This window comes from Crocodylus siamensis, chromosome 1 (genome assembly GCF_052110815.1).
Source record: "Crocodylus siamensis isolate JL-2025a chromosome 1, ASM5211081v1, whole genome shotgun sequence".
In the NCBI taxonomy this organism is placed as follows: Eukaryota; Metazoa; Chordata; order Crocodylia; family Crocodylidae; genus Crocodylus; species Crocodylus siamensis.
Window position 1 is genome coordinate 174,774,701 of NC_143395.1, and position 22,833 is coordinate 174,797,533.

At 40.0% G+C, this 22,833-nt stretch overlaps 1 protein-coding gene across 2 annotated transcripts in view; it reads right to left on the reverse strand.

Moving 5' to 3' along the window:
• Nucleotides 1-22,833, reverse strand: part of PSME4 (proteasome activator subunit 4) — a 114,988-nt gene that overhangs the window by 46,870 nt on the left and 45,285 nt on the right. For both annotated transcript variants that reach the window (XM_090049420.1, XM_090049430.1), the window contains 7 exons: nt 21,336-21,434; nt 20,901-20,970; nt 20,104-20,171; nt 19,298-19,513; nt 16,497-16,654; nt 13,468-13,563; nt 62-117 (listed from right to left, as the gene is read on the reverse strand). In XM_090049420.1, the coding sequence (XP_089905546.1) occupies nt 62-117; nt 13,468-13,563; nt 16,497-16,654; nt 19,298-19,513; nt 20,104-20,171; nt 20,901-20,970; nt 21,336-21,434 (763 nt within the window). The remainder of the gene's footprint in view (nt 1-61; nt 118-13,467; nt 13,564-16,496; nt 16,655-19,297; nt 19,514-20,103; nt 20,172-20,900; nt 20,971-21,335; nt 21,435-22,833) is intronic.

A 22,833-nucleotide genomic window follows, 5' to 3' on the forward strand; every position in this document is an offset into this window, starting at 1 on the left:
CAATAAGAAGATGAAATTAATTCTCTCATAACCCAATTTAATAGAAATAGGATCGACCTACCATAGTCAACACCAGTATAAAGTTTTGTCTCTTCCAAAGACACCAGGCTTGGGACCCTGCATGAAGAGAGAATATACTTTGTTACACAATTGGGAAGCAGAGCACCAAATGATTTTTACTAACTTGCACTAACAAATTAGATGATGAGGCCTAACAAGGCTTGATTTACTAACAATATATGATAGATAGCTAAGATTCTCAAACTACAAATACCTTGTGAGTAGTTCACTTAAAAGATGAAGAAACATAAGGCTACCTTGAGCCCAAATTGGTGAATATATCCTATTTAACAAAAGTTAGACCCAAGTTACTGCTATTTTATTCCATTTTCACTTAAACTGGCCACGAGGCAAAGTACAGCTACTAGAATTATGCACTGGGTAATTACTACAGCGCATCTAGACTGCTGGACGGCAAGGAACCGAGTTGATCTCTATTTGAAAGATTGAGTATAGAATTAAATTACATTCCTCCCTCCTGGAATTGTGGTCCTTCCTTAAAACAAGAAGTACATAAAGCTCAACCCTGATTCCTGCTCTGAAGGCCATTACTACTAACCATGCCACGAAAAAAATGCAAGTAAGAAAAAAAGATGTGTATACACACAAAACATGCTTTTCCTTATAAAGAAATGGTCATCCAAGATTACAGCTATGACTTGACTCTCCTCAGGTTTTCAGCTGTGCGTTCTCGTAGATTTAAGCACATGGCAGCATAAATGCAACAGGAGATAATGGCATTGCAAGCTGATGCACCTAACGTACCTAATGGCAAAGCAGAGCCATTAGTCTACACCTCACATTTTTTATTTTGTTTCTAACACTATACATTGAAAGGTACATGGATTCAATCCCTCAAGGACAAAGCCACCAGCATGCTTTTCAAAAAAGCTCAAGAGCTACATAATTATATTACACTAAAGTGTTGTGCAAGCAGTATCACCAAGTAGCCCATACTGGAAATACAACTTTTTTTCCTGCAGAACTGAGGAATGTATTAAGGATGAAAGTAAAGCAAAAGAGAAAGAAAATTGAAGAAAAGGAACATTAGCCTCTTAACTGGAAGTTGGATCATGTGCCAAGAAGTGCACATAGTTTAACAAGAGCATCAACTAACACAGTACTAAAACAAAATGAAATATTCCTCCAGATTTAGGGCAGAAAGCAGGGCAGAGCAGGGCAACACATAGAGTAATTGGTTCAGAGAGTCAAACTCATAGGTGACAGCTTACTTCATAGCATTTGACAAAATAGGCTTCTCCTATAAAAGATGCCCTCCTGCCTTGCCTTCTGCCTGACTGCAGCTAACTACCTCTCTCCAAATTTAAGGTGGTATATTAAAAAGGTTTCCTCTGCCAAGACCCAAAGAGTGGGTTATGTTTCTCCTATAATATATCATTGGTATCCAAAAAAAGAACAAGGAGCTACAATCCTTATTTTGATAAGTGTTAGGGATATCAACAAATTCAGGAGAAACCAAAGACCTTAAAAATAAGCTCCTGCTACGTAACATGCTGATTTTGATATGTATATTAGAAATAGTAGCACATTAACTTTAATCCCACATCAATTAAAAAGGCATTGTAGTACAACTTTAAACTGAAAGCTTCCCTTTCTAAAGACAGTAGCTGTATCTTCCTTGCTACATTTCAATTAGCACTGAGTTGGAAGCCTGATAATAAATACCTTTCCATACCAGATGCATTATAAAAAGTTTAACAGCTTTTTTCCCTCCTAAAATAAGATGCCGATATTCTTATATAGCCAGCATTTTCCTAAACAGCATAGGAACTTCTAAAAACCCCAAGTCTACTCTTGGAGAAAAACACATACCAATTCAGAATCTATCTATCTATAATACTGAAGAAAAAGGAGATTCTGTGTCTCAGCTGAATCAGAGTGCTTCCTAAAAGTCTCTTCTTCCCCACCAAGCTAACAGGAAAAGCTGCTAAAGAAAGATGCGAGACAACTAATTTCCTTCAGGACAGTATGTCATGTCAACTGCTAAATGAACTTACCAGGAACAAAAATTGGTTCCAAGTAACAGAAGCCTAATATTAAAGTTAATTTCTATGCCAATAATGGACAAACATGAAAGACCACAAACATCTCTTTTACTCATGAGAGAAAATAAACACTAGGACAAGTTTATACAAACCTAGAAGTTTTCCTGAACTAGGAATATTTTCTTTTCATATTTTCTTGTTGTTACTCTCAAACAGGAGAGAAAATTATGAGGCCTCAAGCAGACCATCCATCCCCATTTCTTCCTATGGATACTGCTGCAGAATACAGCCAACAGGAAAAACATTTTCCAATGTCAAGACTATCTATACCACACTTCAGGCTCTGGTGCAAGGACTAAGTAACAATTTAAACTCGGGTAATATCTAGAAATCAAAAGCTTAAAATGTCCATATCTTTAAATGTATGCATCACCTTAATCCATAAACTGACCCACTGACCTTAATGGGACTACCCATGGTGCAAGGTATCATATTCAGAACTAATAAAGGTAACAACCTGGTCCCATTAATTAGGATCTCCTCACTGGTAATATATAGCACTAGATCTTAAGCTATTGAGCTACTGAAGCTACTGACTAGTAATTTTTTCTACACTTGAAAAGGCACATGCGATTTTCAATATCTATGAAGCAGACGCTGAAAGAAAGATCCTGTCCACTATTTTTTTTTTAAATAGAAAGAGACAATAATTCATGTTATACAAAAATCAGATCAAACCAAACAACAGAAACTAACCCACCATCCTGCATAATATTGCATTTCAGTACCTATTTAAAGCCAGAGAGGAACTGCCAAAATAATCTACTGAAAGGACATCTTAACTTATAGCTAAAGCATCTTAATACAACCCCCCCCCAGCAATAGCTAATATGAGGAATTCATTAATTTACTCTTTACGCTACCAACCTGAATCCTTTTTATAACTAAGTTTTTTCTCCCCACATTCACAGACATTTTACCTTGCCCCTTCAGACGCATTCCATGTTCTAAGTTTAAGTTACAGGCTTCAACAATAAAACGTCAGCTCACTTCCTTCTGACTCCACCAACTGAACAGAATCTTTTTCCCAACTGCAAGTAGGTGTTTTTCCATATTTAGGATTTGACCATGGGCCAGAACAACTATTTTATCTTTACCATACAAGAATCCAAGTCAAAAGTCAAAGAAAACAGTTGGAAGGTGAAACAAGGAGAAAACAGGGTTACTCACCGTGGAGTAGTAACTGTTTCCTTTTCAGTGTGCAGCTCCCCCAGCTGAGCTGGGTAGTTTCCTGGAGATGCCAAGAGAGGTTAGCTAGCCCTGCCCCTCATTGTATGATGTCACATCCTTACACAATTAAAAAGAACTGGTCTCATCTTTGACCTTCAGTCTTAATGTCTTCAGTGACCAGATAGTTGGGAGGGGGAGAGGAGGAGGAGGAGGGAAAAAAAAGCTCCTACAACAGTTGTGCCAAAAAAGGAGCAATACATATCCTAACAAAGTGTATTTAAGAAGGAAAAATGGTGACTCAGTGAGTAACCCTGTTTCTACTTCCCCAAGAAAGCTAGAGCCACCATTCAGTAACGTTCAGTTGTGGAGAAGGGAATCTAGAGATGCAGCTCAAATGAAGAAGAGTCAAAAAGGGATACAGGTTTTAGCTGTGATGGTCTACAGGCAAAAATGCATGAGGGCTTCATAAGCAGTCTGTATTAGAAACCCTTATTTGTAGCACCATGAGGCTTATTCATTTATAGAAAAAAAACTCCTAACATTGTGGAGGCGGAGGGGGGATTGCAAGCCATTAAAAAGGCCCACAGATATTAACAGGAGACTGTTTGTAGAAACATTATATGTATATACACACACAAAATGTTATATGTATATATACACATACTTTGCAGCAAGACAAACATGTAGCATTTCTGAAGCTATGCCATAATCCACATACCACTGAAGATTTTGACAAAAATCTTCAGCATTACCTCACTAGCATTACGTTCTAACATTCTCTGCATTTTTCATTCAGTCATGCAAGCCCTATGCCAGAAGCAACCAAGTTACCAAGACTACCTCCTTCACCCTCTAGTTTATTTAGTGTGCAATTCCTAGGTCTCCCTACTCCAAAGAAGTTAGTAACTGCATTTTCTTAAAAACAAGAACTATAAATAGTCAAAAAGCACTCTGAAATATGACAAAATTCGCTAAAGAATGAGGATTAGACCAGGAGTTAAGTCCCATAAACTTGCTTAGGATAACAATTTCGGAAATTAAGTCCTAGAAACATGTGTTACTTGGTACTCCAACGAAAACAAACAATACAGCATTTGTTCCCCTTAAAAGCATGCTCACACCAGGGAAAAAGGAATACTGAATCCTTAACAATCAGCTTACACACTGAAGCCCAAAACCAGTAATCTTTAGCTGAGCTTCTCCAGCTGATCTAACCATTTTAAATTCTGCAATCCTGCATTCTATACAACAAATGTGATGTGTGGGGGGAAGTAGTTTCCCTTTCTTTAGCTGAACAAAGTTGAAATCTCTGAAACATAGGTGCTACAACAGTCCTTATAGAAAGGGAAAAAACAAAAACAGACCAAGATAGTAACAACTTAGACCAGTGTTCCTCAAATAAGATACCATGGCATCTTGGGGTGCCTTGAGATCTTTCGAGGATGCCAAGCAATGTTAGTACATCAGGTGTACAAACATGATTCACAAAACCCCAGAGATTCAGTAGGAATCCATAGTGTCAAAAAACTTTCAAAGAACTGCAGTCTGAGTTCTTTGCAACAGAAGAATTGCTCTATTATTTTTCTGTAGTTTTTATTTTTATTTTATTTTTTTACTAAGAGCTTGCATTTTCCAAGGGGTGTCTTGAGTCTAACAAGATTGAGAACCACTGACCTACGACTGATATGAGACTACACAGGGACAACACATCACTGTTTTCTTCCTTGAAGATGAGAGAGATCTTCAACATAATTCATTTAAAGTAGAAGGGGAATCAACATAGAGGATGGATGGATTTTGATGCCGGTGGAATCGACTCTGTTAATGCTCATACAAGACAGAATTTAAAACTAAATTAAACTTCTTAGCGCAACAGGTTCTGGATCCTACCTACTCAAGAGGATGCCCTCAATTATATTTTCTCAAATTATTTGTCAAAACTAACTCAGACTGCCACAAAAAAATAAGATGGCAAAACTCCTCTACCATAAAGATAATTCATGTATATTGACAGTACAAGCTAGGATAAAACCAGGTCTCACCCTTTAAACCCAAGAAGTTATCTGAAAATCTAGTTCGGTGACTACATTAAGCTCTAAACTATTTTTTCTTTACCCAAAAGGTTAAGTAGAACTTGAAAAAATTGTAACATTTTAAGTCATTTAGACTACTATTTATATTTGACCAACATAGCAAATTAAACAGCTTAAAGACTGAGCAAAAACAATTTTTGTGTATAAAGCCTAGCAACTGCATATGAAAATAGGGGTTAACTATGACAGGCAATTCTGACCTCACTACAAACCCCTGCACTCTGAAACCAGGTAGTGATCTCATGATATTCTTAACCATGTGGCTGATCTATAATTTTATGATTAATTTTCCATTTTTACTACTTTAATATAAAAAATAAATTACTTTCTTATGCAATTTAGATCCTGTCTTGTTCTATACCACTTACAAATACGTTACACCAAGGATATGTTACATCAGTTCTGAGAAATTACAAGAAAGCACAGCTTTAACCATTAGTTAACTGGGAAGTTAGCTCTTGGAACAGTTTATTTGCCTAACCTCAAGCTAGGGACAGAAGGAAAACACCCATGAAGACCAAGATCCAAGCTTAGAAACAGAATTATTGCAATATCAATGACAAACATAAAATACTCATCTTCCCTGACTTGTACAGGAAGATGCATAAATCAAACGGGAATATATAATGCTGAATCTCTTGGATAGATTCTGATTCTTTAGGAAATTTAGACCAGTTAGGGCAGGGGTGGGCAATTACTTGAGCCCAAGGCTTACAAGGGGAGTTTTGATGAGCTGTTGTGGGCCAGGCTGTGCTATGCCGCTCCAGGTGGGCGGACAGATAAGGTGGAAGGCAGCTGGGAGCTGAAGCCAGAGCCCCATGCAGAGGCAGGAGCCACCTGATTGAAGTTCCCTCCACTTTGAGCCATGGAGCAAGGGCAGGAACAGAAGGAGGAGCTGCATCTGGAGGCAAGGGGAGCAGAACAGCTCTGCCAGCCTGGGCCCTGGCCAACCCATGCAGCTTTCAGCAGGACTGTTCCCAGTACAGCTGCAGCTGGCTGGGTGCTGCTCTGCTCCCCTCACCTCCAACCGTGACTCCTCTTCCTGCTGCCCCAGGCCAGGCAGTCTGGCAGTGAGCTTCAGTGGGTGGATCCTGCTGGAGGCAAGGGGAGCAGAACAGCACCGGGAACAGGCCACCAGAAACTGCACGCACTGGTCAGGGCCCAGGCATGCAGGCACTGTCTAGAGCACGGCACAGACTGTCCCAGCAGAAGTAGGTGGGGCTTAGCCCCATGCAGAGTACCGCGGTCTGGATCCAATCAGTTGGCAGGCTGGATCCGGCCCGTGGACCATATTTTGCCCACTCCTGATTTAGTGGTACAGTATTTAAGAAACTGAGTCTTACAACTGAGGAAATAGATTTGAGGACAGAATTTCCAAGGAGATTAAATTAAGGGCCTGTTCTTATTTTAAATTTCTTTATACTTAACTGACTGCCTATTAACCAGAGGTTAATATCCTAAAGCCTAATCTGGACATCTAGGTGTCCCACTAGGTGACCCATTCAAACTCAGTATCATCTCTGCCACTGTCTGAAGAAAAAAATTATTTAAATTTAGTTTAAGGATTTATCTACACCTGTTTTTTGCACCGGTGTATATCCTATACCAGGGTGGCAAGTGTGTTGCAGACTGGTCAGAAGTGGCAAGGGAGCCTCTGTGCACGGCATGTGGCAGATCAGGGAAGGGACAGACAGCACAGCAGCAAATAGGGCAGGAAGCAGAAAGCAAAGAAAGAGATCAAGCAGGGAGCACAGGTGAGGAAGCAGAAAGAGTGGGAGATCAGGCAAAGGAAGGGAATTAATGTGACATTCAGGGAGGACAAGGGTCAAATTTGTGACAAACCAGCCAAAATTTGTGGCTTGCACTGTTCTGCACAAAGTTTCCCTAATGCTGAACTACTACATATCTGTAACATACGCACAATGTACCAGCTTAGAAGTGACCAGAGGGATTCACGTTTCAAATCTTTGTAAGCTATTTTAGTGCTAATCCCTAACACTATGTAGGGATTGAAGTTCAGGAGGCTAGCCATATATGTGTATACCTTAAAAGGAACATTTAGGGCAGGAAGAATTCTAACAAGGAATCTAATAGGTGAGTCAGTGTTAAAACTAACTTTGCAAACTTAAATGTTCAAAACTGGGTTTTGACAATTCAATTTGCATGTACAATCTATATAATGCAGCCTCAAACATTTCTAAACACTGACTTAACTAAAAACTAAATCACCACTGTTGAAAATTATAGTGGATATAGGAGCTGAACTTGAAGTGGTAAAGTTGAGAAACTGAAGCTTCCTTATTGCCTCAGTGACTAGGGCTTTCTGGCATATTTTGACAATGCAAGCAAAAAAAATTCCAATAATGAATTCACAAGGCAACTGTGATTAAATCAACTTTTTACTGTTTCTTGCAGTTTCACTTAGTTTCCCTGCAATCTAGATGCAGCATTACAGAAGAAATGTAGCCAGAACAGACTTACCTATACGAACTAGTGCATAGGAGATTTTCTGTCCCTTCCTCAATGGAAACGGAACAAAAAATATTACATCTCCCAATTAGTGCATGGCTGGGTTCCCTCCTTACGTATGACCCATTATGTACAACACCCTGGAACACCAGAGCACAAATAACCAAAAGTCACCCAGCTCTTAAAGACACTGACTGAAGTGCAAAAGACAATTAATTACAAGGTTTATTTAGGCGATGAAGCACTTCACTTCTATGACTGAAGGGCCTGAGTCGTAAGCCTGGAACAAAAAGGCTGACAGATCAAGTCTGGGTGTGGGCAGCTGATCCTAAGTTTCAATTTATCTGTTCACTAGGGCACCCCAAGGGAGGACAAGGAGCAATGGCCATAAACTGTTAGAGGATGGTTTCAGGTTGGATGCAAGTAAGAACTTATTTCTGGTAAGGGTGACCAGAATCTGGAATAGACTTCCCAAGGAGGTGGTACAGTCCTCAACCTTGGAAGTCTTCAAGGGAAGACTGGACAGATACCTTGCTGGGATCACTTGGGAAATATTCCTGCCCAGAGCAGGGGGGACTGGAACCAATCTTTCAAGGTCCCTTCCAGTCCTTAATTTCTATGATTTTATGACTTGGAAGGCTCTTGGTAGGTAACAGACTGTTCAAGACCTCTCTAAATTAAGCCTTAAAAAAAACAAGAAAAGAACTGATTTAATCATGGTTTTTAAAAGACTTTATGGGATCATAAAAAGATCCAAGGTAAAACCTGTTCATGTTGCTAGGAAAAGTTACCATTTGAGACATTAAAATTAAAGCTAAAGAAAAAAGTCAAAAGAAGTTTTCTGCTGAGGGTCACCTATATGTGAGCTTCCAAAGAGCTGATAGCAAGAAACAAACCATTTGAGGTTGACAGGACATTCACCTACAATAAATCTTGAGATTTGAAATTCAGATGTTTAAAAAAAAATCACTAAGAAAGATACTCAATTTCTGTAGCCAAAATTTGTTTTCAAGTTATTACTATAAATCTTCTACATTAGATAGCAATAAAAAAAACAAAGAAAAAAGGAAGCAAAAAATATCATTCACATCTTTCAAAACCACTCCAAGTCATTTCAAATCTGACTGACAGATCAGGACTCCAATTTGAAAGGGACAAAAAAAAGCATCAACAAAATTTATGACGAGAAAAATGTCTTGGAGTTCCTCCAAACAGAAAATGGTAGTTATTGCTTGTCAACATAAATTCGATACATGTGAGAGAGAGAGAGAGAGAGGCAGGCTGTATAAAACCAAGGTAGGCCTTTGTCCATCTTATGACTTGCGGTAGTGAATGGAGCCTGGGAAACAAGTGGGAAGAATTGGAAAACCTTGCATCCGTGATGCAACTGAAGTAACAAACCTGGTGGAATAGCTCATACCACTGGAGTATATCCATACATGGATATAAACTGTTCAAGAAGGACAGGCAGGGAAGAAGAGGAGTTGCTCTTTATGTAAAAGAGCCGTACAATTGCTTAGAGCTCCACTGTGGAACTGGAGATAGGCCTGCTGAAAGCGTCTGGGTTAGGATCAGAGAGCAACACAAGTGAGGTCGTGATGGGTGTCTGCTACACACCAAAGACCAAGAGAATGAGGTGGATGAGGCTTTCTCCAAAACAGCGAGCACAAGTTTCCCCCATGAGAACCAGAGCCTGTCATGGGCACTTCAAATCACCCTGACCTCTGCTGAGAGGGCAATACAGCAGTACACAGGCAATCCAGGAAGTTTGTGGAAGCCACTGGGAACAGCTTTCTGGTGCAAGTGTTGGAGAGGCCTTCTTGATCTACTGCTCACAAACAGAGAAGAACTGGTGAGGAACATAGAAGTGAATGGCAACTTTGGACAGCAGAAACCACAAAATGACCGAGTTCAAGATCCTGAGGGAAGGAAGGAGAGCAGCAAAGTAAGGACCCTGGACTTCAGAAGAGCAGACTTTGCCTCACTTAGGGAACTGATAGGCAGGATCCCCTGGGAGGCCAGTCTGGGGAGGACAGGAGTGGTTGTACTTTAAAAAAAAAAAAACTGCTGAGGATGCAGGAGCAAACCATCCCAATGTGCAGGAAGATTAACAAGTATGCCAGAAGACCAGCTTAGTTTAGCATGGAACTCTTCAGTGAATTAACACAAAAAGGAAGCTTACAAAACATGGAAACTTGGACAGAAAACTATGGAGGAGTATAATATTTCTTAGGCATGCAGGGATGAAATCAGGAAGGCCAAAGCGCAGTTGGGGTTGCAGCCAGCAAGGAATTTGAAAGGTAACAAGAAGGATGTCTACAAGCATGTCAGCAAGAAGATGAAGATCTGGGGAAGTGTGGGTCCCTTATTGAAAGTGGGAGGCAATCTAGTCACAGATAATGCAGAAAAGGGTGAAGTGCTCAATGCCTTTTTCACTTCAGCCATCACAGGCAAGGTCAGCTCCCAGGCTACGGCATCTGGCAGTATAGTTCAGGAAGGAGACAAGCAGCCAACAGTAATGAATGGACAGGTTAGGGACTATATAGAAAAGTTGGATGTGTACAAGTAAATGAAGCCAGACACAAAGCACCCAAGAGTGCTGAAGGAACTGGCCAATGTGACTGCAGATCTCCTGGCCATTATCTTTGAAAACTCATGGCAAATTGGGAGAGGTTTCAGACATTGGAGAAGGGCAAATACAGTGTTCATCTTTAAGAAAGGGAAGGAGGAGGATCCAGAGAATTATAGACCAGTCAGCCTCAACTCAGTCCCCAGAAAAATCATAGAGCAGGTCCCCAAAGAATCAATTTCTAAGCACCTGAAGGAGAAGGTGAACAGGAACAGTCAGCATGGATTCACCAAGGGCAAGTCATGCCTGGACACCTGGTTGCCTTCTACAATGAGATGACTGGTTCTATGGATGCAGGGAGAGCAATGGATATGATATACATCTTGACTTTAGCAAGGCTTTTAATACCGTCTCCCACATCATTCTTGCAAACAAGTTGAGGAAGTATGGGTTGAATGAATGGACTGTGAAATGGCTAAACTGTTGGGCTCAAAGGGTAGTAGTAATCAACGGCTCAAGTCTAATTGGCAGCCGGTATCAAGTGGGGTCAGTCCTGGGCCTGGTTTTGTTCAGTAACCCAGTGATCTGGGAGATGGAATGGAGCGCATCCTCAGCAAATCTGCAGATAATGAAGCTGGGTAGAGTAGTAGATAAGTGGAGGGTCAGACTGGATACAGAGAGAGCTAGACAAACTGGAGGATTGGACCAAAAAAATCTCATGGGGTTCAACAAGGAGAAGTGAGAAGTCCTGCACTTAGGATGGAACCATCCCATGCACTGGTACAGGCTGGAGATAGACTGGCTAAGCAACAGCTCTGCACAAAAGGACCCGAGGGTTACAGTGGACACTAAGCTGAGTATGAACCAGTGCGCTCTTGTTCTGAAGACAGCTAATAGCATACTGGGCTAAATTAGTAGAAGTGTTGCTAGCAGATCAACAGAAGTGATAATTCCCTTCTATTCTGCACTAGTGAGGGCACATCTTGAGTGCCATGTTCAATTTTGAGGCCCCCCCCCCCACTGCAGAAAGGGTGTGGACAGATTGGAGAGAGTCCAGCAGCGGGCAACAAAAATGGGCCAGGACATGACTTCTAAGGAGAGGCTAAGGGAACTGAGCTTATTTAGTCTACAGAAGAGAAGACTGAGGGGGAGGGGATTTAATAGCAGCCTTCATATATCTGAACAGTGGTTCCAAAGAGGATGGTGTTCTCAATAGTGGCAGATGACAGAACAAGGAGCAACAGTCTCCAGTTGCAGCAAAAGAAGTTTAGATTAGATACAAAAAAACCCTCTTTCACTAGGAGGGTAAAAGCACTGGACCATGTTACCCCAGAGAGGCTGTAGAATCTTCATCCTTGGAGGTTAAGACCCAGGTAGACAAAGTCTTGGCTGGGATGATCTAGTTGGTGATGGTACTGCTTTGAGAAGGGGGTCAAGACCAGATGACCTCCTGAAACTTCCAGCACTAAATTTCTATGATGCTATGGTAACTGCAACACATTAAAGATTCCCACTCCTTAATAAGAAGCTTATACTTTAACAGCACCAAACTAAAATATCGATTCTACACAGTATGACAGGGATTAGGAACCGAGTGGGAAAATTCCCCTTACAAGTACACACTCTTAAATATATATTTTTTTACTATTTATATGCTCACATACCTACAGATGGTTACAGGAGAGGGAGTTCTTTGCCACCTTGACACATATGAGAGTAGACAGTGCCTTATTCTCCTCCACTTGTTTTAGGGCAAAAAAACAACCTGTACCCAAATATTCTTCCTTTTTGAGGCCCTAGTACAAAAGGCAAAACCAATGTTTGTCCTCACATTTCTGGCATACACCTGGAAGTGTTTACAATTAACGTACTGCATGACACATTAAACAGCATCGGAATGTCACCACTGCCCCACTAGCCTCCTGCACTGGACAATGGATGCCAAGCAGTACCATAAGTATGCTTCAAGTGGCTGTTGTTTGGGCAGAGCACTTCAGAATCCATTTCCTACCAGAATCCACATCGGCTCTACCCATAAAAGCTAGAACACAGACCTACCGAAGTATTTGAAAATGCTCTTCAAACTAATGTGCTATAGGAGCATGAGTCAGAACATGCATACGTCTAACTTCTACATTTCAACATTTCTCAATATCAATAATCAAGCTTTAATAAATGCTTATCCTACTGTACCAACTGAATTAAAGCCTGAACAACTGCAGGGCAACAGAAAATATATTAGTTCCCTTTACCCCTTAAATCGCAATTTACTTTACCAGAGAACATTTTTGCTGGTGCTGGCAGCCAGACTTGCCTTCTAGACCTATGTTTTTACTCAGGCATATATGTTTCTTAACTTTAAGAAGGGACATGTTTGTCCTTTTCTTTTAATGTAACAAAATGCTTTGGCAGAGATCACAAATTATGCTTTGAAGGAGTACATGTCCTCAAAAAGAAGCTCAGAGTGCCGATGGCTTTATTTCTTCAGGCTGCCTGACAGGAATCAGGGCAAGACACTAACATACTGAGTTACAGTGGATGTGTTTTATTTCCAGTCAGACAAGACAGGCATTTTAAATGGAAACTTGAACACTGAATAAATAAGCAGTTTTAGCAGGGAAAGCCCTTGCTTGGTCCAGTAGCTATTGGCACAGAACCTCAGTAAGGAGCACTCCTCTCTTTCTTATTCTACCGCTGAACTCAAGTAAGTTACTGTCTGTGATTTTCTCCACATGTAAAATAACAATCAGTACAATGTTGATTACCCACCTTTGTAAAGCATATTGTCATTTATCCATGAGAAGCACTAATCAGTGTTATTATTTCATATCTTAAAAATCCAAGTTTTTCTATAGCCATGAGCATAATACAGTATATCTTCCTTGGTAACATAAGATAAGCTAATTTTCAAGTATTTACTAAAAGTAATCATCTTAAAATTCACTATGAGACTAGAAATACAAAATTAAACCCTCCGTTTACAAATTTATAGCTTAAAAACATTTCATTTTGTTATTATACAATCACAAACATTACTTACAGGTGAGCTATCCTTTCTCCTTTTAGAGGAGGCAGAATGTTCCCCGAACCAATCAGGCAGTTGTGTACTATAGAGAGACACTGCTGTACATCATCTCTGAAAGTCAAACATTTTAAAACATAAGTCAATTTTTTGTGCGTTTGTCTGTCCTAACTTAATTCTTCTATTGAGTCTCGTTTTAATTTTATTAAGTTCTAGAAATGACAGCATTTTCTTTTGGTCAGCTTCTAAGTTTCTCCTCACTAAAAATATCTGCTCTAATTCGCAAATCTAGAAGACCACTTGACAAAAGCTGAGAAAGGATCTCTCTGTCAGAAAGCCATAACCCTCTGCTTTGTTTGTGTTATAATCGGCTATTCTACATTGTTAGAGTAAGAGAAAATACCTGCACTTTGAGATAAAGAATTTCATTTAAATGGTAGATAATCCTGATTTTCTAAATCTGAAAACAATACCTGATAACATTAGCTAGTCCAATATCCAAATCTAAACTTTAAAAAAATTGTCCACCATAAGCAGAACTAAGTAAGTGTTCTTCAGCCCGTAACATATTCCACTGTGAAGCAAGTCACAATGTTACAGAAATATGCAATAATAATGCTATTTTGGTATTTCTCTATCATAGTAAAATGGACAAGCTGACTGAGCTAGATTTTAATTTAAAATTCAATGCACTTGGACGTAATTTTTTTTTAATGATAATCACTGTTTTCCTAAAAAGGAAAACTGGAAAGCAGCCATATACAATATTAGTTGGGGGGGGGGGGGGAGGGGGGTGTTCTTTTTAAACATGCTAAGCTTTTCTGGCAGCGTAAGAGTGATGTTGTAATCATGATGATCCAGAGATTACTATGCAATTATTTTATTTTTGGTTTCAGATTTATTTTAAGGATGCGTGTCAAACTCCTATGGCCTCATGGGCAGGATCTGGATAGAAGAGCTCCTTCTAAGCTGGACAACTGACCTCCAGATCTAGCATTCGGTGCTTCTCACTGCAACTGCCAGAGCCATTGTGTTGGCACAAGCAGACAAGGAGTTAAATGTAGCTCCTGTGGTTATGGCAGCCACAGTGAGAAGCCCAAATTGGGGCTGGATGACCCACCTTTCCAGGCTATATTTGGCCATGGCAATGTATTAGACAGTTCCATTTTAAAGGATCCTTCACTGCAATCTCTTTAGTACTTGTAGATTAAACAGTACCTAAAGACTTTTTAGTTGTAAAAAAGGCTGCAGACTAAATCCGATTTCATAACTTCATTACAAAGGAAAACTGAAAAGGATTAAAGTGCCTGTAAATGTATACACTGAAGTAGCTATTAGCAACTTTTTTTGATAGCTTCTGTGTACAGCAGGGGAGCTACTGCCAGATTTCCAAAACTAAAAAGATAGGAGCCTCCACCAGCCAGACAGCACCCAATTTCGATGCATAGCCCAGTCTGGAAATGAAGGGTCAGAAAGATCAGTGTAGGGCTTCACCCATTCTGCAGACTGGCCCCACACCACTCATCTGGCTTACATGTTCAGAGCACTGAGCACCACTGGATTAAAGAAGTGATTCCTGCCACCAAAAGCTTACACAGAAATGCAGATACAGACAAAACTAGAGCATACAAGCAGAATAAAGACATGTAAACACCAGGTTAGTTTCCTGCTCTTGTTGGTTTCTTATTTAAATATTATCCAAATGCCCATCAAGAATGCCCCAGGCCTGCTCCCCCCTTCCCTCCTGATGCTTGAGGTCCAGGCCCACTCATCCCCTCCACACCACAATGGTGGGGGGGGGGAGGGGAGGAGGGGGCCTGGGCCCAAAGTAGGGGAGGACCAGGCCTGAGGGTGGGGAAGAAGCCAGGCTGCTGGGGTGGGGGGTGGACATGAACACAACAGGCCCAGGCCAACCAGACAGCAGTGGGGGGACAGGAGGAACAGGCTCAGGGCCAACGGGGTGGGGAAGGGGGTGTGGGGGAGGAGTAGGCCTGGGTCCAAGGGAGCAGAGAAAGCCTGCTCCCCCCTTCCCCCAGTCGCTGCTATGTCAGGCCACATTAGCCTAGGCCTACTGCTCTCCCCACTACCGCTGTGGTGAGCCAGCTTCTCCCCTGGCTTGGGCTTGCTCTCCCTCCCCTCTACCCACCTTGGGCCCGGGCCCAGGCCCACTCCTCCCCTGCCCCCACCGCCTCATAGGCCCTGTAGGTGGTAATGACAGAAGGGGGAGGGGCAGGCTGAAGCCAACACCAGTGGCCTCGCATCCCCTGGGGCATCCTGACCCTGCTCCCCCCGGCACTGCCATCACCTCCAAGAAGCAAGGGACACCCCCTTCCAAGGCCAGCCCTGGTGGTTCCCCCATCCCCCCCCCCCCTTTCCATCTGCTCCACTGCTGCCACATCCAGGGAGCAGGGTGTGAGGCCAGCTGTACTGGCCTCTCCCCCGCCCCTTCCCCTGTGTCCCCACCACCATGGTGGTGCACTGCCACCTGTCCAAACGCTTCTTTGCACTCATATTGACCACGTGTCAGCCAATCAGAGTGCAAATAAAGCATTATAGACAGGCAGACAGACCAACCAACTGACCGACCGACCAAGGCTTTTATAATACTAGAAAATTTTTGGTTGGGGACTTGAGGGAAGAAGCCAAAGGACACCCAGTAGCTTTCATAGATACATGGGAGCCTAGAAAGGTGGGAAAGAAGGAGCCCCACTTCTTGCTTCACAGAGAACCATTACAGTTTAGTGTTTGCCCTGTTTAGGGGATACTATCTGAGTTTTACAACAGCCAAGTCCACGTACTATAGTCTTTTCTTAGACTGAGGCTCATATTGATGCAAGAACTTCCATATGCTGACTTTTTTAAAGTGTGCTTTATCTTGGCAGTTCAAAAATAAAAAGGAAATAAATTTGCAGCTATCATGAGGTTATTCTTATACACTTAACTGTATTTTTTAATAATACCAGTGCAATAGGTGCTAACTTTTTAACATAAGCAATGCAAACTAACTAGATACAAAGTCACCTTTTGTAACCCACAATATTACTAACCTGGACATTTCTAGTTTTCCTTCTGCATGGTGTTCCAGTTTTGTGAGCTCAGGCTGAAGAAAAGTATCCAATAAGTAAAAGGCAAAGTTTATTTCCTCAGACGAAGGAACGTGCCACTGGATATCCAGGTTCCACAAGTCGCCTGGTTTACCCCAGTCCTATACAAACAGAAGTAGAACATTTCTCCATTTAGCAAATTATAGAGCAAAACACTTGTTTAAAAAGTATTTAAATGAATACTTATTTCCAAACACAAAAAACTGTTCCTTTAAAAATAACAAACCACTCCTAAATATGAATTTAAGTGGTTTTGAAAGACTGAAATACAGCTGTCAACCCAAGGGGGCGGGGGGAAGGAACCTGTAATACATCTGGAACACAAAGACAAGCTTGAAATGAATAATTAGCTGAAGATTTCTGCATTTGCATCAAGACAATCTTCCCACCCGAAGACAGGGAAACTGCCTAGTTATGACTTCAATTTTTGATATTTCCAGCAAAGATCAGAAAAACCTTAGACTGAAATCTGGTAAGATGGTTATCATTTTGAGCTACAATCATGAAATTGGGTCTCCTCATTCAGCACACAATTAAAGCCTCTACAAATTTTAAGTTAACCATTTCATGCTGCATCTGGCTAGCATGGTTCTCCATAAGTTAACAATGTACCTCTTATTTCTTGATTTCTGTAAAGCAGAGCTCATTACGCTATAGAATCTGCAAATTTGGAGCGCACAGACAAATACTTAAAGTAAGCAAATTAACAGAGACTGGAGACTTGCCACAGAACATCTGATATGTAGTTACTCTTCTTGTGACTGTAATCATCCCATGACAGAGTCGTAACAAAAATAGGACTCAAAAGAGATCTTCAGAAGTGATCTATAGTTTACACCTTCTGGCCAGAGGCAGAACCATCCCTATCCAACCTGTCCTACACAAATCTATCATCCAACCTATTAGTAAAGCTACACAGTCACCTCTGACACAACCACAAGACATAACACCCTAACCTGCCACCGGTTAGGCAGGGGGAAAATATCAGCCTATTTCCTGCTGCTGAAAGGGCTGTTAAATATTCAAAAAATGAACACTAAAATCAGAACAACTTAGACCTGTTACTTTCATGGCTGAGTTGTCCTACTTAACAGATACCGAACATCAGAAATTCTGCATTTAGTCTCCAACCACTGAATTTAGTGTGATTATTTGTTCATGATCTGACATATTCAGAGGAAATACAGATGTGAAATGAGCTAGTAATAAGCACACTCTTCGCTGCTTATGAGGCCGAGAGATGCAAATTAGCTACGGTTGTATCATCCGAGCCTGCTTGCCAATTGCCTCTTTATCCACTGTCCTTCTCTAAGACTATGCAGTGCTCTATGAATAAGATCTTACAAATATTTATAAAGCTTTTAGTTTAGCAGACCCTGGAAATAAATCATTCTAGTACAAGGAACGAAGTGAAGACTACAGTTGTACAAAGTAGTCTGCTGCTAATTTGCCATCTTCGGGGAAAAATAACCAAAACTCTCCACAAAAATCAACAGAATGATGAGAAAAGATATGAAAAACCCCCAGGAGACAAAAGCAGCAACAGATAAAAAATTATGACAATTACCAGTTGGTATAAGAAGGGCTAGTTAAGCATGTGCTAAGCACTTAAAAGACACAAAGAGCACTTAAGACTGTTGCTTCCTCTGCATATCAACCTTGAAGTATTTAAGCAAGGTATATTCTTGCTATAAGGCATGCACAGTTATGTGACTTAATTTTCATTTCATATAAACGCTTAACTGCATTAGCTTTCAGGTAATGATGGTGAGACCTACAATGATTTTATTTTATGAAAGCTTGATTAGGCTTCTTTAGAGACTGGAGAACCAACTGACAATTTGTCCTTTGTTTGCATGTTATACATCAATACGTCACCCCAAGGATGATATACACCAGCAGACTTGCAAATAATTCAAGTATACTTGTGTATATATACACATATATATTCACACACACACACACACGCGCGCACAAATACATGGATATATACACACAGACACACTACTGCTGCCTCTAATCTTATTTTAACTAAATCTGAAAAGCAACAACAGAGTTTCATTGTAGATTTGTAACTCTGATCATCATACGTAAATACCACTCTTGGAACATCCGTCTAATTCTCCATACTCATTATTTACACATGCATTTGTTTTATTATTAATATATTGCAATGTCTCCATTTATAAAAAGAAAGGGTATAGATTTGGATCAACAGATAAAAAGAAAGATGGCATTTTTGAAAATCATATCTACTATGTTAATGATTTTTTCTGACAAATGATATAAAAACCTATTTGCTTTAAAAGAATAGCTGGAATATTAAAGAATCAAAAATCTCTTCTGATTCATCATAAAAGTAGCAGCAGTTTGTACTGCTACATGTAAAGATGGGTGGATCTCAAATCTGTTCACCATATATTATTACAATACAAACACAATAGGTATCAGTCTTTGCTTTTCACCATTTAATATTGCCTATGTTCGCATGACTACATGAAGTACGTCCCATGTCATTTAGCTACTCATTACAATATGAAGTATTATTATTTTCTGTTTATCTTATTTAAAAAACTAGTTAATAAAGTCTATTGCAATGCACGTTTCAACATTTAAAGTATCTTTCAATTACACTTTCCATAGTCACTACGTTGATAAATCTTCAAATAAAAACAAACAAGATAGTTTAGCATTTTTAAATGTTTTGACAAATCCTCTAATTCTAAATAAATGAAAATCCTTGCCTTGATAGGAAAGTATTCAGAAAGAGGCTTGTCAAAGCCACCTGGCACACTGCAGTACTCTGTGGGGTAGATAAGTGTAGTAGAACGAAGAAGATGGTGCAGCAGGTTACAAGACAGAATGTAACCCTGCTTACAGGTTAAGCGTAGGGTTCGCTGCAGAATCTTCACAAGCTGCTCCCTGTATGGCAGCAATTTCTTTCCATCCACTCGTGTAATCTAATAAAAAAGGGAGAAACATTCAAATGTGAACTTAAATGATTTAGTTCAAACCAGGTCAAAAGCCCAATACAGTATATGCACTGGCTTTAACTACTGTTTTTTTAAAAAAGGGGGTAAGGAGGGATCTCAAACTGGCAGTACGTAGCAAATACAAAAACAGCCTTTTCTTCTGTTATATGAAAACTTATGCATAAGTTTGACTCCTACAAATTCCGACTCTATGCTGTTCCCAACCTCCCAGGACTTTCAAAGCTACATCATGTACAGAATTTCTGACTTGACCAACAGCGTCTTCCGGTTCATCTGAAAATCATACAGTTTGCTCTCTATGCTTCTTTATTTCTTTCCTGCAGCAGCAATCCCACTCCATCATTACTGGTGCTAGGGCAAATGGCTTTTAAAGTTTTATTGAAGTTGTATACGACTGAGTACATAACACAAGGTAAATATCATCCATTCCTGCTTAACATAAGTGTCTTTCAGCATCTTTCAAACACAGGGTGAATGTTTGCTGCTGCAGTAAAATATTTGTCTTTCAACAGCAAAGATGATTCAATTAAGGAACAGAATTGTGATCTTCATTGTACCTCTGACAAAAGTTGAAGGTTCCAGAGTAGTTCCTTATCTAGCTCTTCTTCATGCAAGACATCATCATCTAAGGACAAAAGTATTAAACACTACTGTTACCTAAATTGAAATGAAATGCTCGAACTGGAGGTTTAAATGATTTCAAACATTTAAGTCCAGAGTTTCAAATAAGCTACAGAAGACATCTGGATACTTGTACTGCTGTATATTTAATAACCACACACTTTTACCTGTAAATCTCACACATACATATGTGTTCCCACCCATCCAGAAGTCCCTGAATCCAATGTGATCAGATAAAACTAATTACATTTAAATATTAACCCAGAAATCAACTTCTGAATAAGTAGGAGCCACCCCCCACCACCTGGTGGGCTGCAAGCCCCAGGTGCCCTGTGTACTCCCCTTTCCCTCCCTACCTACAGGCTGCAGGCCCAGGGGCAGAGAACCCAAAGAGCCAAGCAGCAGTACGAGCAGTGGGAGAAGCAGCAGCCAGATGGGAACCCAGGAGCTGCCACCTGGACAGCTCCATGATGAACTACTTGCAAATATGCTTCTATGAAGCATGCCATCCAAGAAGTTTGTTAGACTGCTCTTCAAAAATGGTTTCTCAAAACATTTTAATTAGTTATCACAGCCCTCTTAAACACCCACCCCCACAAAGCACTCTTCTCAGTAAGCTACTTTATAAAGAAAAACAGACTGTCATTTTAAAGTATCAGTTTTATTCTTTAGATCAATAAAACTCAATCAAAATGAAACTAATACAATACAATTAGGTAACTTTTGAACTTACTGATGGTAAGGTGAGTTATTACACTGCAGCAATGGGGCACAAAGAGCTTCAAAGACTCCTCAGGGCGGCACTGAAAACATCATGACCAACCATAAATCTAAACAAGAAGACTTTCTGGAGCTACGTATTTTTGATAATCAAATACTCTTAAAGCATTATTACAAATTAAGGATAAAGTGAACAAGAACATGGTCCAGCTCAGCTCTAGCTACAATTCAAACCAAGCTTTTAAGGCTTGAAATCTGACCTCATAATTTTTTTAACTCTCAGCAAACACAGTATTACATTACAGAGCAGAACTCACAATCTCATAGAACTGAAATGATATTATATCATCTTGTAACAACATATTTTAAGCCCATGTAAGAAAAAAAATAGGTTTCAAAGCTAAATCCTTTTTTTTTTAAATTCAAGTAAATAAGAATAACATCTCACTTTTACTGCAGCTCGGCACATGTCAGCAACCATCCGACCAGCAACTCTTGTCTCAAATATATTTGAAACAGCAAAGTTAAAAACCTTTTCTAAGGCAACCTGAGTGGAATACAAAATACAGAAGTTATTACCTAATTAATGAGCTTTTGAATGGAGCAATGTCTTTTCGCATGAACACATGAAAGAGTGGAATTCATGTAGCAAATCATTTATTCACTCCTGTTCTTTCAAATATAAATACTTAAACAAAAAGGAGAACAAACATGGATGTAGAACATCAAGAACAGAAGTTGTATAAATTCATTTTAAAATGAATATTCAAAAGGTTAATTATAAAAACAACCCATGTCAATCATTTTGGGTATAGATTTTCTGAAGGAAGAAAAAAAGCTGACGACTATCAGAATCCTTTGCGACTTTACTTTCATGGCTGGCATGCTAAGGAACATCTCTGTAGTATCCATTAAAAGATGCTACAAAGTTTGATTATGTTTGTAGAGATTTGCTCTATAATAAAAAAAGCTTTAATTTGGTTAAAAACACAAAGAAAATAATGATAACAAAAAATCTTGCAGAAAGAGTATTACAAAGTCAGAGGATGGAAATAACCATTAAGGCATTTACATTACAAGTCTACAACAGAATTACGCTACAAATTTGTCTTTAAATGTTTGAAAACAAATAAGCGCTGGCCCAAGTTGATGCCACACTGGGGCAGTACCTCTTGAATATTGTCAAAATGAATGCTCATGGATCTACCTTGGGAAGGAACATTGGACACTTATTGCCGAGTGCCCAAAAAAAGCAACAAACCAAAAGCTACAGAAAGAACAGGAAGCAGGCTGTTACTGTGCAAGTCCCTGAAGACAACCATCTTATTCCCCCTGTGTGCGGAGGGAGGATCAACAGGCCCTAACTTACTTCCCAGACTTCCAGACTAGGAACTGACAAAACCATCACCAACCTCTCTCATTTATAAAATATGTACCTTCCTTTCCTCACATCCTCCAAAGTTAGATCAATAAAGGGAAGAAATTCAAAGCGACATTTAAAAAGTGTCAGTATCAAAATAATTACATATTTCATCTAAGCAAGTAAGATGAAATACAAATTTAAGTTTTATAGCACCACAACACACTTATAAGATTTATAATCAACTAAAGGAAGGCACATTTAGGCACCCTGCGTTCAACAAAGCAGCTCAGAAAGCAACACATAAGCACTCAAACAATCTACAGTTTTAGTAACACAAGGACAAAATTCAACAGTTACCACAACATGCAAGGAAGAATATTGAACACACGGGTTTAACTTCATTTTGTATGTCAGCTTAAGCTATCCCAGTGCCTTCAGTTGACAGACATGTAGCCCTCCCAATAGGGTGACTAAAAAGGGTGGTAGTATAGCAGAGTGCCTTGCAACAAGGTAGCAAGAAAGCTTGTAATAATTTGTACAGAGCAAACAGCCACCCTCAAGACAGAAGCAGAGGACAATTACG